The sequence below is a fragment of the Ranitomeya variabilis genome, chromosome 3, assembly GCF_051348905.1.
Source record: "Ranitomeya variabilis isolate aRanVar5 chromosome 3, aRanVar5.hap1, whole genome shotgun sequence".
In the NCBI taxonomy this organism is placed as follows: domain Eukaryota; kingdom Metazoa; phylum Chordata; class Amphibia; order Anura; family Dendrobatidae; genus Ranitomeya; species Ranitomeya variabilis.
Genome location: NC_135234.1, coordinates 106,030,126 through 106,045,069, shown reverse-complemented (window position 1 = coordinate 106,045,069; position 14,944 = coordinate 106,030,126). Strand labels below are relative to the sequence as shown.

Below are 14,944 nucleotides of genomic sequence, written 5' to 3'. Positions count from 1 at the left end.
GGGACATCATATTGTTTGTGGGGCCATTATACTTACTATATATAAAGGAACTGTGTGGCCATTATACTGTGTATAGGGGAGCTATGGAACATTAATACTATATATAGAGGAGCTTTGTAGCCATCATAGTGTATATAAGGGGCTGTGGGGCCATCATAGTAGGCTATAGGGTTGCAGAACACTAGATATCGCATGCAACACTATTTTCTTGTATGACAGTCATGTAGTAGTTACACAGAGCGAACGTTGGCCACAAGAGCTCTGTTCTGCTGTGTAGCCCCAGCCTAAATTTAACAATACGGCCTGCGCCCTAACGGGAATTTTTCAAGTTTCTCCAGACCCCATGTTAGTTTGAGATCCCGAGTATAGTGCCATGAACATTTTACATCTACGTATATTTGTTCCATTTCCATCCAAAAAATAAAGATGTAAAGATTTGAATCTCAACAATCTCTTTAAAATATGAGCGTGTGTCTGGAAGACCTGTAAATACTTACTATTTTTTAATCTTGGTTCTGGGGGAGAAATACGGTCAGAACTGAATTCTTTGTTTCTTTGCATTCAAGTTACCAATCGCATTTTATGTGCAGTTTACATGATGAGATCTCTGTCTCCAGGGTTATTTGAGTGTCACCAGAAGAGAAAGGATTTCCCACATAGGTTTAGAATAATTTCTTAGCTAAAACAGTTAGAATATTTTTTATGTTCTACTACATACCAATAAATTAAAGGAGCAAAAAACATGAAAATATGAGATGGTAACAGTATTAAGAAGAATAAAACCAAAAAGAAAATCAAAACGTACTCATCTCCTGAAGTGTGGATTCAAGCTCAGCGGCGTAGTCCACCTTCAGCTTTGGTATGCTTAATGTTATGGTGACGGTCTGTAGCGCCCGATCTATGTCATGTACAAACTCCGACGTCAGACCCTCTTCGATCAATGTCAGGTTCTGAGTGACTGTGAGAGGGAGGAAAAACATGATGCTGACTCCTCCACTCAAAGGCAGCTGGACAATCTAGGAAAAGAGCAGAAATGCAATGATGGCAGATTGTAGGAAAAAGAGTCAATTTGCCCAACCGGCTTCTGAAGCTCTTGTCGAATATTGCTGCTACGACCCATTGGTGGGACCAGTACTGAGCTACAAGAGCGGACACTGCCTGTAGAATATGGGCCCGATGCATCAAGTCTGATTCTATGCTTTCCTGTTTAAGGGGAGCATGCTATGAAGATTGGTCATGTACACAAGTCTATAGCGCTCAGAACAAACGTTTTGCTCCTTCATCAGGTATTTGCTGTTTTGATTAGACCGGCCAATAATTGAGAACAATAGTTCCGATAAGCGCTGGTTTCCCAATTATCGGCCTCTCTAAATGGGCCCTTAAAGGGAACTTGTGAGGTCCCCCATGCCCTCCAATCCAGCAGAATTCAGCTATGTGTGATTAAACTCCCTCCCTAACCAGCCCTGTATAACATAATTAAGTTAACTAAATTGATAACCTCCGCTTTTACTATCGTAATGAGAGCTTTGACTAGTCGATGGAGCGTTAGTTCCCCAGACAAGTCAGCCCTCTGTCCATGTTACCACGCCCCTGTGGGCATGTTAGCATAATTTGGATGAGCCAGCCTCATCCCCGCTCATGCAAATTTGCGCATGCGAGCCGCTCATTCCAGCAGCGTCTCTGAAGCCGGGTGTACGCTTCCCAGCTTCAGAGACATGTTGCGCATGACTGGAAGCCATCTTCTAAACTTCTAGACAGTGTGCCTCTGAGGCCGGGAAGCGTACACCTTGCTTCAGACACAGATTGACGCTGCGGGAATGGGCGGTGCGTGTGTACAGATTGGCATGACCTGGCATGCAGTACTTTGCTCTGCCCTCAATGGGGCAGACAAAGTACGCCTGCGCCAGAGCTGCAGCTTAAAGACAAGAAGAGGACGTCATCCTATGAAGATGGTAGGCCCCGGACCGTGACGCCCATCGGAATGCTGTAGATAAGCCCCTGATGCTGGTGGGCTTAGCTCATCTTCGATTTTGGGGGTGACAGGTTCCCTTTAATGAATGCTGCTGGATTGGAGGCATGGGGGACCTGATGGTTCCCTTTAAACAAAGCAACATAGTCTCATGGCACATCCACTTTAAAAACTAGACAACGGTAGGAACGTTATGTGCAAGAACCAGACTTCCTTCGTGCTTAAAAGAGACAATTGGTGTCACATTTGGTAAGCTGCATTATGCATTGTTTCTCATAAAGTCAATTTGCATTATACTTAGTTTTTATAGCTCCCAGGAAATTTTTATCATGTTCTAATATATTTTTTTCCACATGTTTTGGAATTTGACAAGCACGCAATGTTTTGTTATTTACTGCACAGTAGATGCAGAATAAAAGCCTACAAAATATTTTGCACACCCGCTGGCTGTATGAGATGATTCTGTGCAAAAATGAGATATTGGGTGAATTTTTTTTTGCGCTGCATAAATAGCTGCCCAGAGAATTACTTCCTGGAACATATTTTGGTAATTATCATTTGATTACTAGAAATATAGAATCGTTTATTCTTCAGTAAATGTGAATAAATAGTGTTTTAGTTCTTGTTTGCCTCCAAGCAGTCTGCTCATATACACCAAGGAAATGTTTGAGAATTGCTGATCTAAAGAGCGTTACTTCTCAGTGTGATAGGGTTTTAATCAGTTAATGCAACAGCAGCGTAAAATAACAAGTGTCAAATTGTTCTGGAGACAAAGTGACAGAAGAATTCCAGAGCATTTTTCCTGTAGCTGTGCTCCTATTCTTATGCTGTAAGGCAAGGTACTGTATCATATAGGACTTGCTGCTCTGCCAATCCTGGCAAGTACTGTAGATCATTACATTCAGTGTCTTATGCTGCATATATTAACTGCGGATTTCACCTTTCACAACATAAAGCATGAATTCTGCGAGGAACATTTGCACAATATAGTACCGCAGCAGATACATCCCATGCAGATTTACCCTAAATTGTGTTTTTTATAATTAGATTGTTCAAAAGGGAAGATCCTTTAAAGGGAACCTGTCAGCAGGATTGTGCTCAGTAAACTACAGACAGTGTCAGGTCGGCGCCGTTATACTGATTACAATGATGCCTGGGTGATGAAATCCATCTTGTGGTTGTTGTTTAATCTTTATTTTCAGTTAATGATATGCTTGTGCTTCGGTGCGGCCTCTGGGTGAGGGTCTTTATGTGATGCTCGCTGATAGATTCTACTGCGCAGGGGCCATCTTGGTGGAGACACATTTTTTTTCCTCTAGCAAAATGGTGCCGAAGGCACCTGCACAGTAGCATCTATCACATTGCCGATAGATGCTACTGCACAGGCACGGCTGGTGCCATTTTGAGAAATAATTTTGAAGACATTGATATCATTAAATAAAATAATTAAATGGGCATTATAGATGTGATCATGCTACAGCCAGGCACTGCCACCGGTGCCTGCCTGCTGAATGTAATTTTTTTTAATTACCATTTTATATTCAGTATGTAAAATAGGGGGCAGGTCACTGAGGGGTCAGTGACTTGTCATAAGCCCGAAGAGATGAATATGTAAGCAGAGTGCCACATAAAGACCCCCCGGGGCCACAGGCCGCTCCGGAGCACAAAAGGCTCATTAACTGAAAACTACAAATAATGATTAAACAACAACTACAAGACAGATTTAATCAACCAAGGTATCAATTTAATCATTATAACGGTGTCGACTAGAAAATATGTGTAGGTTACTGTGCACAATCCTACTCAGGTTCCCTTTAAAAGAGGTATTCAGGACTCAGATATCATTGGACTTTCTTCAGGATGGTCATCAATACCAGATCGGTGGAGGTCTGTGTCATGGCTGTTCTTGGACTTCTGCATATCATCTATTGAAGTTAGGCCTGATTCAGACATTCAGTTTTTGCATACGAGTGCACGAGAGTTTTTGCATACGAGTGCAAGAGAGCATTTGCACCTGGGATAGTCTATGGGGCCATTCAGATGACCGATTTTCTTTCTCCTCGGACCAAGTGGTCCATGGAAAATATTGACATGTCCAAATCAAAATCTTCATCACTCGCAACATTTAGGAGGCTAGGAGAGAGAGGGGGCTGGTTCTCCATGCCGATCGGCGCCCCTGTGACGTCTTCGCAAAGGCCAATTCATTGCCTTGGCAAGCATGGTTTAAGAGGCTTCTGTCAGTGCATCACTGACAGGTATAGAGCATTGCAATGCATTATGCCAGTGATCACTGCGCATGCGCCAAGTTTAAACACCAAACTCTAAACAGCTGTAATGACATATGTTTATAGGAAACGCATAAACAGAATAGTGGAGAGTGGTTTGTTTCAGAGCGCTAGATAGGTAGCCCCAGGAAAGGAATGAAGGAAAGTGCAGAGTCCCCGCAGCTCTAGCCGAACACCTCCAATGGAGGATACAACAAGAGATAAGGAAAAGCTCAGTCCAAGGAGCGCCGAAGGAAGAACTCTGACACCAGGTGGAAGTTAACCACAACGCGTTTCAACGGACATGCCGTCTTCATCAGGTGGTCCACCTGATGAAGACGGCATGTCCTTTGAAACTCGCTGTGGTTAACTCCAACCTGGTGTCAGAGTTCTTCTTTTGGCACTCCTTGGACTGAGCTTTTCCTTATCTCTCATATGTTTATAGGAGACAGAGCACACTGAGAGTTACTGCCCCCACCTCTGAGGAAGCCCATGCAAAACGCATATTGGTGCTGCTAGCATAGCTAGTCCACACAGGTCAAATATGGGTAAGATTACTCTTTTTTTAAACACGTCCAATATGATCCTTAACAGTCCATTTCATTCATAGTTTGATATTTGTATCTATACCACACTGAGTGGGAATGTTGCCCTCTCTAGTATAGTGGGTATTTATTTATTACTTGCCATGTCAGGGATATCCTTATAGTGGGAACAAATATGAAATACATGCATTGGCACTTTATGTACTCCCAGATTTATTGATGCTTTAGATTATGGGACCTATTTAAGTGGAAGACAGTGACATTATATATGACTTCTTTGTTGATTTTCTGAGGATTTTTGCTTGCCCTAGCCTATTATTTGTTGTAGACCTGCAGCCACAAACACCCGTGTTTCTCGCTACGTAACCTGTTTTAATTTTGATATTATGTATGTTAGCCTGTTTTTTTTAATTATTAAATTTTTTGTGAGATACCTATTTTGTGGACCTTAGCTCCGTGTTCATTGTAGGATTTAGCCATTAAGGAGTGTCCATGTGGACTATTGATTTTGACCATTTACTGGAGGCGTTTGGCCATGTTAAAAGCAATTTATATGTTTCTAGTTCAGAAGATATTGATTATAAGTGACCAATACATTGTAGTGATCAATATATTATACCCAGCTCATGCTTCTAGAGACCTGCATCCATAAATTAGGCGGGCTCTCATCGTTACAGAAATGCTAAACATGTAGACGCTAAATTTGTTTTAGACACACTATGGGGCTCAGAAGGGAGGGGGCATTTGGATTTCGGAGCTCAGGATTTGCTGAATTTCTTTTCGGAGGGTGAGGAGCCATTTCTCTTTTCCAGAGCCTTTATGCTGCCAGTAACATGGAAGCCCCCTCTATATTTCCATTGACACATGTCAGACCTGAGTGGGGACTTTTTTGTGGATTGAGTTGAAGCTTTTATTGTGAACATTTTACATAACATTTTTAATCACATTTATCCTGCACTCTACACTGAGCACTTACTTTGGGGTTTCCATCTAAATCTCCAAGTGATGTTATTCAGATGAAACCCTAGAAGGATGCATTCCCTATAATGTGTTCAGCGGTGTTCTTTTTTTCAGAAATGCACAAAACTTTGGCGACCGTGTTTTTCTGCACACCTAAAAAGACACGGCTGGAACATAAGCCAGACTGTGTCCACAGTCCACAGCCCTGGAGCATACAAGAAGTCAATCTTGTAGTAAAGGTAACAGAAGACCAACAGGAAAGACTGGGAATGTGTTGTATATCCACCGATCTGATATTGATCACCTATTCTAAGGAAAGGCCATCAATATAAAAATTCTGGACAACCACTTTACCTGCCAGCAGGAATGCCAGTGATGGTCAGTTGTGGTCAGTTTACAAGACTTGCCCACTACTTGGACAACTCCTTCTTAAAAGCCCATGTAAGATAACTGAATATACTCCCCTCATGCAGCAGTGCTGTTCCAACAATGTCAGCACTCTGTCTCTGGCATCGCTGCCAGACTGCTGCCTTTACTATTTTGTCTGTGGTTATCCCTGTCTTTGCGATCTTGTCATAGTTGAAGTCCATTGACGAAATATTATTGATCAATAGTCGCAGATTGGCTGTAACACTCACGTGACACAACATTTTATGAAAACTGTTGAATGAAAGAGCGCAAATAGTGTCTTATCTGAGAAGGTTAAAAGGTTAATCCATAAGATTGCACTCACCAGATGTAGCTGAGTTGAAGGAAAGGATTCGCTGCAGCAGATCCACGAGTCCAGGAAGGACCAGCCGCTAGATACGGATTGGGATAATTGTGGTAAATTTCTGCGCTGCTGAATCACGAGAATCCCAGAATTATTAGTACATGTGGCTTTATTATTCTACGCGTTTCAGAGTTCAAGACTCCTTCATCAGGACTCACCACAGGAGCATGTCAATACAGTTTACACCATTCTTTAAGTAGACAAACAGTTCAAATAATAGCGCCAAGATGGTCACCTGATCAGCAGTGTCATTTACAGAATGGTGTAAACGGTATTGACATGTTCCTGTGGTGTTTCCTGATGAAGGAGTCTTGAACTCTGAAACGCGTCGAATAATAAAGCCACATGTACTAATAATTCTGGAATTCTAGTGATTCAGCAGCGCAGAAATTTACCACAATTATCCCAATAAGACACAACATTTGTCAGACGGAAGACAGAGCGCGGAGCATCAACATCACTGGAACAATGCAGGAGGTGAATATAAGTGTTTCTTATTCAGGGACTCAGGCATTTAAGAAGGTATTGCGGAAGTAGTGGACAACCCCCTTTTGCTCCTTTAATGATATGTTGATGATGAAAGACGGAACAATTGTTTCCAAAGCAGATCATACTTTGTGATCCCACACTTGTTTTGTGTGTGCATGCAGCAATTACTTGGCAGCTTGTCTCCTCACTTTGTGCAGCCAGTCATCATCACTAGGAGCAAGAAGGAGATCGTGAAGGACAAGATGCAAGCGTCTGGTCTAGTGTACACATTAATTGGAAGCTAACAACATGAGTTAAGCAGGAAAGGAGCTGAAGCAGCGTAAGAACTTGGCATATTACTCTCCAATGAATTTCTGAGAGATAGAGAAGGTACTTTTCTCACCTTGCAGTTAAAATCAGAGTCTAGGCCATATCTCACGGGGACATTGCTGGCTGACATCATTGGAACCGAAACAGATGTTTGCTCATCTATGTAGAAATCACGCAGCGCAGTTTCACGAGGGTTAAATTTGTGAACCCACTGACCTGTCGTAATTTTCAAAATAAATTACAACTATTCTCACCCAAGCAAAGAAGAATTGTAAGCATGTTTACATTGACAATAAAGAAGATACTGGTGAACATTGTGAAATTATTCACTTTCTGAAATATTTTTTAAAGGAAATCTGTCAACCTCTGTAAACGATCTACGTGGGCATGCACATCATAGGAAGCTGAGAAAATGATACCTTGATATCTGATGTCTTATTCCAGAGAAAACCATGTTTTTTTATACATAAATGAGCTGTTAAGATCTCTGGACCATATACAAATCTTCACGACAATCTGCCTCCAGGGCTTATTTTAAACAAAAGGAGGCATTACTAGTGTGAGACATGGACCAGTTGCGCAGACTGTCAGTAATGACATTCTCAAAGTGGTAAGTGCCCCTTTCATTTACAATAAACTCTGGAGGCAGGCTCTCGGGGGGATCAATATCCGGCCCATAGATCTTCACAGCTCATTTTCATATATCAAAAACATGGATAAGACATCATATCTCAGCTATAAAGATATCACTTTATTCAACTTTCTACATTCCCATATGGAGGGCTTAGGATTGTTCACACAACTATTATGAAAATGAAAAAGAGAATATTCAGAGGACTAGCAGATCTGCAGCAGAAAAAAAGATTGTATCCAAACTACAGCGAAATACCCTGAAGGTGACCGTGCTATAGTCAGGGTCTACGTCTCTATTTTATGCTGCCCTTAGTATGGAAACATAAACATGTTGACAGATTTACTTTAATCCTCCTTGTTTTGAGGAGGTTTGATGGTTGTTTTGATTAACCATCATGTATTGTACATGAGACCTCTAGTATTCTGAAACAATTCAAACAGTCTTCTGCTTCACAAATCTCATAATGGATATTAGGATACAGACAAAAGCTTTTATGTACAATTGCATCCAGAAGTACACTGCTCAAAGAAAATTAAGGGAACACGAAAATACCACTTCCTAGATATCACTGAAATATTCCAGTTGCAAATCTTTATTCATTACATAGTGGAATGCATTGAGATGAGAACAATAGAACATAAAAATGACCAATGCAAATCAAAACTAATATCCCATGGAGGTCTGGATTTGGAATGATACTCAAAATCAAAGTGGAAAATCAAATTACAGGCTGGTCTAACTTCAGTGGAAATGCCTCAAGACAAGGAAATGATGCTCAGTGGTGTGTGTGGCCTCCACTTGCCTTAATATCCTCCCTACAACGCCTGGGCATGTTCTCCTTAGGGATCTCCTCACAGACCTGGATTAAAGCATCAGTCACCTGCTGTACTGGTCTGTCTCCTGGTATCTGCTCCATGCTCTGGACACTGTGCTGATAGACACAGCTACCTCTCTTGCCACACCTCTCAATTATGTGCCATGCTGTATGAACTGCACTACCTGAACAACTTCTGTGGGTTGTACAGTAGACACCACCTCAAGCTACCTTACCTCTAGGGGTGAGAGCAATGACAAAATGCAAAAGTGACCAAAACAGACAAAAAGGATGAGAACAGAAAAATGGTCTGTGGTCACCCCCTGCAGAACCTCTCCTTTATAGGTGTTGTCTTGCTAATTGCCTATCATTTCTACCTGTTGTCTGTTCCATTTGCACAACAGCAGGAGAAACTTATTCACAATCGGTGTTGCTTCATAATTGTACAGGTTGATTTCACAGAAGTGTGATTGACTTAGAGTTACAATGTGTTTAAATGTTCCCTTTATTTTTTTGAGCAGTGTATTTGCACAGACACAGATTTATTATAATTTAGCCTCTATAAACAAAGACGATGAATTTGAAACAAAGCCACCAAGATGCAATTGAAGGGTAGAATTTCACTTTTAATTCAAGGGGTTTATCATTTAGGAATCACAATCATTTTCACAAGCTCATAGCTAATTGGACAGTCGACTGATATGCAGTTTCATGGTCCATTGTGGCCAGTTTCCTCATTATTTCATGACAAATTAAGAAGATAAATGGTCTGGAATTGAATCCAAGTATTGAATTTGATAGGAACGGTCAATATGTGGTCCAAAGAGATGTCAAGGCGAGTGATAGAGGCCATCATTAAGTCTGTTATCATTAGAGATATAGCAAAAACTTTAGGAGTTGGCCAGATCAACAATTTGGTGCATTCTCTAAAAGGTACAGCAACATCAAAAGGCCTGGAAGAGCACAGAAGACAAGGAAAATGGATGAGCACAGAAATCTTTCTTTGATAAAGAAAATCCCTTTACAGAATTTAGCCAAGTTGCGACCACTGTCAAAGTTTACAACCAAAGCAAACTTTATCAATGAAAATCCAGGGGTAAGATGCAACCGTTGGTAACAAATGCGAGATTTTACTTTAAAATAAACTCAGTTTATGGCCAGATGAGACCAAGATTAACTTGTGTAAGACTAAACACACTAGCGCCCCACTGAAAGTTTGAGGGTGAAGCAGCAAAACAGATATACAGATTTGTGTGAGAAAAACTAAGGGAAGCGAGGAGAGTTAATGAAAGAATTTTATTTATTAACTCTTGAAGATTAATTTGGCCCAGAGTGATGGGATGAGAACAGTATGAAGAATGAAAGGAGGGTGTATTATCTGAAGCATTCCATGTCTATCAACCATAGCGAAGACAGCAATATAATATGGGCATGTATGGCTTCCAATGGAAGTTGGTCACGAACGTGTACTCATGGTGAGACTGCAGATAGAAGTAGGGGATGAATGATAAAAACCTATACTTTCTGCTCAGATTCAGTCAAATTTTGTATAGCTGAAAGACTCCTCTTCCTAAATGGGTCTTTTAAAGGGGTTGTCCACTACTAGGACAACCCCTTCTTGAACTAAATGTTTGGCCCGGATAAAATAAAAAACCTATACTTATCTCCTATGCCGGCGCCCTTCCTGCGATGTTGGCACTTGCTCTCCTCCGGGCTCTCAGACAGTGTTGTGCCCAATCAGAACTGGCATCACTGTCCCCACCTACATACGGATTGAACATGAAGAGGAAGTCAGAAATCAGCTGCATCCTGGACTTCACTGAGCGAGTGCCGACACCGCGGGAACTGCATCGGTATGGGAGGTGAGTATATGTTTTTTTGTTTTATCAGGGTCAAACATTTAGTTCAAGAAGGGGTTGTTCTAGTAGTGGACAACGCCTGGCATGTTTGCAGTTTACACCTCTCCCCCGCATTGTCACTTTTCTTGTTGCTTAGGGAGTCGGTCATGACACCAAAAGACTTTGTATAAAACCCTTTGGATCAAATCTACACTGCAATCACATCTTGATGGCTTTGTATCGGATACATTGTACTTGTGTAGAGAAGCGAAATAATGAAAGCTCCGTCAGTCTCGAAATGCAATGCTCCTGGAACCAACTGTGAAGGATCTTTCATATCATATGACACGTGGCATACACAAGGACAATGCGTTTTCTACTAAAATGTTGTATTTACAATTAGGTCCAGAACTATTTGGACAGTGACAGAATCTTGGTGATTGTGTTCTCCATGCCACTATTTTATATATAAAATTAAACAACAGATACAATTGAAGTGGAGACTTTCCAGTTTAATTAACGGGGTTGAACAAAAATATCGTGTGAAACATTTAGGAATTGCAACCAATTTTCCACAAAGTCTCCTCATTACAGGGGCTCAAAAGTAATTGGAGAAAATAACTTTTTCACAAAAAAGTTATTTTTAATAGTTTGTAGCGAATCCTTGCAAGCAATGAGTGCCTGAAGTCTGGAAGCCATGGACATCACCAAATGCTGGGTTTCTTCCTCTGTGATGCTTTGCCTGCCTTTACTGCAGCTGACTTCAGTTGTAGCTTGTTTTTGGGTCTTTCTGGCTTAAAGGGACTCTGTCACCTGAATTTGGAGGGAACAATTTTCAGCCATATGGGCGGGGTTTTCGGGTGTTTGATTCACCCTTTCCTTACCCGCTGGCTGCATGCTGGCTGCAATATTGGATTGAAGTTCATTCTCTGTCCTCCGTAGTACATGCCTGCACAAGGCAATCTTGCCACTCTATATATAATTATCAAATGAAAGCTGTACTCTGAAACGTTGTTCACATTTGTCTGTTTGGAAGGGATGGTCAGTCTTTTGGTATTTGTAATACATGCCTTCTGACTGAGCACTCCACCCATCAGCCCATTGCGGTTTTAAATAGAGCTTGATCCTACCTGCCCATATATTTGTTGTCCCAACAAAGGGGGTATGCCTTATCGCTGGCTGTTGTGCTCACATGACCAATTTATGCACTATGTACTTTCATTTTTTAGCTTATTTTCTACAGCAGAAATGCAATTCCAATTTAATATATTCATCGTTTACATGCTATAGCGTTTGAGTGCAGCTTTAATTTGCTTCTGTCTACAGTCACATCATCAGTAAACACCAGTGACCCAGTGCCATTGGAAGCCATGTATGCTCTTGCCATCAGACTGCCTCCACCATGTTTTACAGAGGATGTGGTGCGTTTTGGATCATGAGCCTTCTCCATACTTTCTTCTTCCCATCATTCTGGTGCAGGTTGATCTTAGTTCAATCTGTCCAAGAATGCTTTTCCAGTACTGGTCTGGCTTTAGAGGGTTTTTTTTGGCAAAGTATAATCAGGCCTTTCTATTTTTAAGCCTGAACAATGGTTTGCACCTTGTGGTGAACCTTCTGTACAGTATTTGCTCTTATGAAGTCTTCTCTTTATGGTAGACTTAAATACTGAAACACCTACTTCCCGGAGAGTGTTCTCACTTGGGTGGATGTCGTGAAGAAGTTTTTCTTCACAATGGAAAGGGTTCAACCACTGTTGTCTTCCATGGACGTCTAGGCCTTTTTAAGTTCCCAAGGTCACCAGTGTGCTCTTTCTTGCAGAATGTACCAAACTGCTGATTTGGCCAATCCTAACATTTTTGCTATATCTCTGATGTATCTCCTATTTCCATCCTAATGATTGTGTCACTGCCAGTGAGAGCTCCTTTGATCCCATGTTGTTGGTTCAAATGCCACACCTGGAATCAGCTCCAGACCTTTCGCCTGCTTAATTGATGATAGATTAACGTGGGAAAAGCTCATGCAGCCCATTAAAGAACTTTTAAGCTAACTGTCCAATAACTTTTGGTCCCTTTAAAAAAGAGGCAGCTGTATATTGAAGAACTGTAATTCCTAAACCTTTGCTTCAATTAGGATGTGAATACCCTCATATTATAACATAGAGTCTGCACTTTAAGCCCATATTGATTATGTAGCTATCTTGAATATGTTTTGTTAAACAGCTAAAATGTTAAAATTTGTGTTATTGTCCAAATATTTCTGGACCTAGCTGTTTAGCTATATAATGTTATCACTTTACTAAATATTTACCTTTAAAATATGCAGCACCAAGCAGGAGGATACTAACTCCTGAAGGCACTTCCTTAAAGAACTTCACTACTTTCCCGTCAGTTCTCTTCTGCACAAAGTCATTGGCCTCGGATAGATCAAGACGAGTATTCCCTGACAGAACTCTGGGCTTATTCCCATAGTACTTCTCCAATTGACTTGCAAACTCTGCACGCAGCCTCAGCCCTTAAAATAAAGTTACAAAAAAAATGTTATTACTCCCATACATCTACATATAGGTGAAGAACATGAGAAAATTAGGACACCCCCCCCCCCCCCCCGATGCTACAAGTAATAGTTTGTATGATTTGTTTCCATTTTGTCCGTTCAATACTTTGGTGGTTACATTGGTGACCTGTTATTTATTTAGGAAGAGGAGGTGATGGTTTTAAATAACAAAAATTACATTCATTTCACTACCAACATCTGAAGTTTAAGAAGTATTCTTACTGGATATCAAATTAAAGAGCTTTAGTACTGCAATAAGTTCAGCATCCTCATGTTATCACTTATATTCCCCTATGGGGAATAGATGAGGTTGAGACACAATTTTTTCAACAAGAGCCATTTTTTAATCACAACAATTAAACACAAGGTTAGAAGCCAGGGTTATCCACAGGGGCCCCCACAAGTCAATAAGAACACTACTAAAAAAGAGAACAGATCCCCATTGTATCACTTTTAATTACTGACAGTAGACAATTTTGGGACCCAAAATGTGTTACACAGAAATACACAGAAATATTTCTCCATTTAATACCAAGACAAAGTGTGTGGCAAATTTATAGCTTCGGGGGAAGAAATGTGTCTCAACTAGAGTTGAGCGAATTTTTCAATATTCAGTTCGGATTATGATCAACAGCGAATATGGTATTTGCAATATTCGCCAAACATAGTCAAACGCCATTGGAGTCAGTGGGAGTAGAAATGAGCAAATGTGTTTGGAAACGATCGTCAAACATAAATTTGGCACGAATAGGATACCAATATGGCACAAATATGGCAAATTTGGATTTGGCGATAGTTTCCAAACATTCATTCATCTCAACTCCCACCTATGTGATCGTTGGACTAGGCCTCAGGTGTCCAATTTTCATGTATATGTTCAATCCATATTTTACTCGAATAAAACAGATACCCGTTATAGTCTAGGGGAGTGTTCACATGGCCGTTCTTTTGTGTCCCGATTTGCTTTTTTATATGGATTCTCAGATCATCCTTGCCCATTCAAATGAATGGCTCTTTCTAAAAAGTAGAAAGCATTCAGAAGCCATCCATGTGTCATACAAGTGCTGACTTGTATTTTCCTGTTTAATTTGTGAAACAAGCTTAAAGAGTAACCGTTGTTTTCATAAATTAATTGTACACATGAAAATAAACAACTTTGTAATATATTTCATCAGAGAAATCTGCTTCTTTCCCTGCCAGGACTGATCATTTCTGGCAGAGAAATATGCAAATTTCTCTGATGAGATATATTACAAAGTTGCTTATTTTCATGTGTACTAATGATTTCTGAAATAGAAATTAAAATGATGGTTAGTTACCGTTTAAATGTGAGTGTGTGCAGTAGTTACATTCCAGCAGAGGGGGTTAAAGGGGTTCTTTGGTCTAAAACTACAAGTCTGCAGTCACTCTTTGTGACTGCAGACTTGTGAATCCTCAAGTGTTATTGTTACTGTAAGTCAGCGATATGCATACTCCTGGCCACAATCCAACTAGACTGTTTCCGGCCTCACTCAATACACTTGCATTGAGGGAGGCTTCGCCCATTTAGTTGACTGGCGGCCAGGAATATGCATATTGCATATGTTACTCATGCAAGTTACATGTTATTCAAAATAGCGCCAATGATAAATATGATTGATATGTGGGTCTGTGGGCCATGGAATAATGGGGTGTCTGGTAATGCAGTTCTATTAAACACTTTTTCTGGGGAGAGAAAAAACGATTGGCCAGTCACTTTTCTCTGTATAACAATGTAATACTGCCTAATAATATTTTTTATTCTAGATCCAATGTACG

The 14,944-nt window shown here is 40.6% G+C and overlaps 1 protein-coding gene across 1 annotated transcript in view; it reads right to left on the bottom strand.

The window, feature by feature from the left end:
• Positions 1-14,944, bottom strand: part of SERPINF1 (serpin family F member 1) — an 88,733-nt gene that overhangs the window by 4,953 nt on the left and 68,836 nt on the right. Inside the window, exons 5-7 of the mRNA XM_077294481.1 lie at positions 12,902-13,105; positions 7,382-7,524; positions 806-1,016 (exon numbers count right to left, since the gene is read on the bottom strand). Of these exons, the coding sequence (XP_077150596.1) occupies positions 806-1,016; positions 7,382-7,524; positions 12,902-13,105 (558 nt within the window). The remainder of the gene's footprint in view (positions 1-805; positions 1,017-7,381; positions 7,525-12,901; positions 13,106-14,944) is intronic.